The 4334-nt window shown below is 40.7% G+C and overlaps 1 protein-coding gene across 3 annotated transcripts in view; it reads left to right on the forward strand.

The window, feature by feature from the left end:
• Positions 1-4334, forward strand: part of Canx (calnexin) — a 35567-nt gene that overhangs the window by 15992 nt on the left and 15241 nt on the right. For all 3 annotated transcript variants that reach the window (XM_026780245.1, XM_005350151.2, XM_013347263.2), the window contains 3 exons: positions 1200-1380; positions 2602-2675; positions 3946-4004. In XM_026780245.1, coding sequence (XP_026636046.1) covers positions 1207-1380; positions 2602-2675; positions 3946-4004 — 307 coding nt within the window. In that variant the 5' untranslated portion in view covers positions 1200-1206. The remainder of the gene's footprint in view (positions 1-1199; positions 1381-2601; positions 2676-3945; positions 4005-4334) is intronic.

The following is a 4334-nucleotide window of genomic DNA, read 5'->3' on the forward strand; positions in this document are numbered from 1 at the left end:
GGAGGCAGAGGCAGGCGGATCTCTGTGAGTTCGAGGCCAGCCTGGTCTACAAGAGCTAGTTCCGGGACAGGAACCAAAAAGCTATGGAGAAACCCTGTCACAAATCCAAAAAAAAAAAAAAGCCTACCTACCACCCCCGAGAGTCTAGTTTAATCCACAAAGACCTAAGTGCTTAGAAGATGATAGATTGCAGTAGTTTGTACTCTGCTTAATGGACTCTTAGAACACTAATTTCCAAATGAGCAGCAATGTTAATAGTAATTCTTTAAATGTGAACCAAATTATTTGTTGTTATTTCATTTTAGTATTTTAATCAGTAGTTACTGTAAATTAGATGTGAAAGATATTTTGGACATTATGAAACAGATTAAGAGTTAAGGAGATGGCTTGTGGGTAAAGGTGCTTACCACCACACCTGATGACTTAAGTTAGGTCCCTAGGCTTTGTTGGTAGAAGGAAAGACTCCTGAAAGTTCTTTTTTTTTTTTTTTTTTTTTTTTGTTTTGGTTTTGGTTTTGGTTTTGGTTTTTCGAGACGGTTTCTCTGTGGCTTTGGAGCCTGTCCTGGAACTAGCTCTATAGACCAGGCTGGTCTCGATCCTGAAAGTTCTTTTGCTAGCTCTCAGGAAGGGAGCACATCGTAAATAAATATAATGAAACTAGTTAATTCAATACCCTTGGTATTGTTTGACTTTGTATGTGAGAGAAAGAGACAGGGTTTCACGTGATTCAGGCTGGCCTTGATTGAATTCGGGGTTTTCCTGTCTCAGCCATCAGAGTGATAGTACAAGTATGTACCAGAACATTCAGTTTATATTGGTATAGTTAGATATGCTCGAGTGTTGCTGTTAATTACCTTATTTTAGGAAAATCCTTTCATCTCCCAGGGTTTACTCTCCCTTCCCCTGCAGCACACACACATAACCTTTTTTCCCCCTTGTTTCTCTGTGTAACAGCCCTGACTGTCCTGGAACTTGCTTTATAGACCAGGTTGTCCTCAGACTCTCAGAGATCTGCCTGCCTCTGCCTTCCAAGTACTGGAATTAAAGGTGTGTGCCATCACACCCCGTTCACTTTTCCTTTTTTGTAGGTTGAAATACAGTATTTCTTTTAATTCTTTGATTTGAAACAAGGAGCAGGTAAAGTTTTTATGAAATTTAAAGTGGAAGATAGCACATCTTACGTTCTGTTCTTTTTGCAGGTAGATCATGGAAGGGAAGTGGTTACTGTGTTTGCTACTGGTCCTTGGAATTGGAGCTATTGAGGCTCATGATGGACATGATGATGACATGATTGATATTGAAGATGATCTTGATGATGTTATTGAAGAAGTAGAAGATTCAAAATCGAAATCAGATACCACCACTCCTTCATCTCCAAAGGTTTGAAGTAGATTTTTCTTTTCCCTTTCTTTTTCCTTTTGGTATTTCGAGACGGTGTTTCTCTGTGTATCCCTGATTGTCCTGATAGATCAGGCTGGCCTTGAACTCAGAGACCCACCTGCCTCTGTTTCCAGAGTGCTTATATTAAAGGGTTGGGCCACCACACCCTACTTGATCTATATCTCTCTCTTTCTTTGTTTCTTTCTTTCTCTCTTGGTTTAAAAATCAAAAAATAAATAAAATAAAATAAAGGAAGCCAGAGTCTGGGAATATATAATTTAGTGGTAGAGTGCTTGCTTAGCATATGTAATGTAGTTGATGTTTTTTACTCTTTCGGCTCTTTTGGGGGGGCCCTGCCACCTAGCTTCCAAATGAATCACACGAGGAGTCTTATTCTCAGTTATAAATGTCTAACTTTAGCTTGGCTTGTTTCTTGCCAGCTTTCTTAACTTATCCCCATAGTCTTTTGTTTCTGGGCTTTCCTATTCTCTTACTTATGTAAATCTTACTCTTATTCCGTGGATTGCTCTATAGCTGGATGGCCGGCCCCTGTTGTTCTCCTTCTCTAGCTACTTCTCCAGCAAACTTCTAGTTGTCTCCTTCTGTATATGCTCTCTCTGCCTGCCAGCCCTGCCTATCCTTTCTCCTGCCTCGCTGTTGGCCATTCAGAGCTTTATTAGATTATCAGGTTTTTAGACAGGCAAAGTATCACAGCTAAACAGAGTTAAACAAATGCAACATAAACAAAAGTAACACACCTTAACATAATCATATAACCCGATAATGTAAGACTCTGAATTTGATTCCCAGGAGCTCCCATCCCCAAAAGGATTGTTTTCAAAAGATATTTGCTAAGCCTTCTAGCAACCTTTGGTTACATGTGGATTGAATTCAGGGACAGCTGTGACAATTGAAATCAAACCAAGAGAGTACACTCTACAGAATGTTACTAAATGTCCCTGTCTTCAAACACAACATGGTCTGGGATTTGTGGTCCTTCTGAAAGGCTGGGATTGCAGACTTGTGTCACAGTTTTTGGCTAAAAGGTTTTGGTTTTGTTTGAGACAGAGTTTTTCTTTGTAGCCTTCCTGGCTGTCCTGGAACTTGCTCTGTAGACCAGTCTAGTCTCGAACTCCCAAGTGCTAGTGTTGTAGATAGGCATGTGCCACCACTGCTCAACTTAAACTTTTACTTCTTAATTACACTTTGTGTTTAACACAGGTCGCCTACAAAGCTCCAGTTCCAACAGGGGAGGTTTATTTTGCTGACTCCTTTGACAGAGGGTCTCTGTCAGGGTAAGTGTTTTTCTGGGGGTAAAAGTTTGAAAGGTGCATGGCTTGTAAATAAGAAAGAGAATAGTGGGAAAGTTCCTGCTTCTTTTTAAGCAGTATTGGGTTTGAACCTAGTGTCATACGTGGGAGGCAAGAGAGATACAGCCTTAAAAATTGGGCCTCTGAGAATCCTGCCGAAAAGAGGAAGGATTGTAGGAACAAGAGGAGTCAAGAACCTCACAAAACAAACAAAACCCTTAGAACCCTAACCTCAGCATAGGAGCTCATAGAGACTGAATTGACAACCAGGGAGCCTTCATGGGACTGACCTAGGCCTTCTGCACATATGTTACAGTTGTGTAGCTTGATCCTTTTGTGGAACTCCTAACAGTTAGACTGTCTCTAAGTCTTTTGCTGGCTTTTGGGACCCTACTCTTTATACTATGTTGCCTTGCTTAGCCTTAAAACAAGGGGAGGGAGATGTTTAGTCTTACCTTCAAATTAATATACTATGTTTTGTTGATATCCATGGGAGACCCACTGTTTTCTGAATAGAAAAGCAGATGGGAGGGATGGGGTGAGACTAGGAGGAGAGTAGATGTAAAGATTTTTTTGTTTTGTTTTTTGAGACAGAGTTTCTCTGTGACTTTTGGAGCCTGTCCTGGAACTAGCTCTTGTAGACCAGGCTGGCCTCGAACTCATGGAGATCCACCTGCCTCTGCCTCCCAAGTGCTGGGATTAAAGGCGTGCGCCACCACCGCCCAGCTGGGATGTAAAGATTTTTGTGCTTTGTTTTTATTTTATTTTTTGGCTTTTTGAGAGAAACCGTTTCTCTTTGTAGCCCTATGTAGGCCTGACTGTCCTAGAACTTAACTCTGTAGACCTGACTGACCTTGGACTCACAGAGATCCGCCTGCTTCTGCTGGGATTAAAGTTGTGTGCTACCACCACATAGCCAAGATGTAAAATTTAAAATAAATGAATCAGGCCAGGATGTAAAGTTTAAAATAATTTAAAATGAATTAATGAACAAATGAATATAAATAAGTGGGATATGGTTTGAACAGGCATGTCCAGTGGTACATCTGCAGTGTTGTACCTGAAAGTTGTCCTGGAACTTGGCCTCTTGTTGCTTTCATTCCTGTTCTTCTACTCTATATTTCATTGTTTGGGAATTTTCTTTTTTCTCTTGAGCCCTGCTAAGTAGGCTAGATGGTATAGGAAAGATGTTACTTGAAACAAACATTACTTACTGTCACTTGAATTTTAACTCTGAGGTTTGTCTTAATTACAGGTGGATTTTATCTAAAGCCAAAAAAGATGACACTGATGATGAAATTGCCAAATACGATGGTGAGAATATATTCTAGAAACAGTATGATATCAAAGTGGCATGTTGACTCCATGGCATCTCTCTTTTTAAAACATAGCATGTTTTTCAGTTTTTGAGAATTTTATATGTACGAGTAATGTATTGATCACACTCTTATGCCCCCCTCCTTCCAACTTAAAGTCCACTCTTTACAATTTGTGTTGCCCATATGCTTGTGCTGGGGTTATCCTCTAGGTCCATGGCCTTAAGACTAATTCAAAAGATGCTTGGGAGCCGGGCGGTGGTGGCGCACGCCTTTAATCCCAGCACTCGGGAGGCAGAGGCAGGCGGATCTCTGTGAGTTCGAGACC

Source organism: Microtus ochrogaster, chromosome 7, assembly GCF_000317375.1.
Source record: "Microtus ochrogaster isolate Prairie Vole_2 chromosome 7, MicOch1.0, whole genome shotgun sequence".
NCBI classification, from domain to species: domain Eukaryota; kingdom Metazoa; phylum Chordata; class Mammalia; order Rodentia; family Cricetidae; genus Microtus; species Microtus ochrogaster.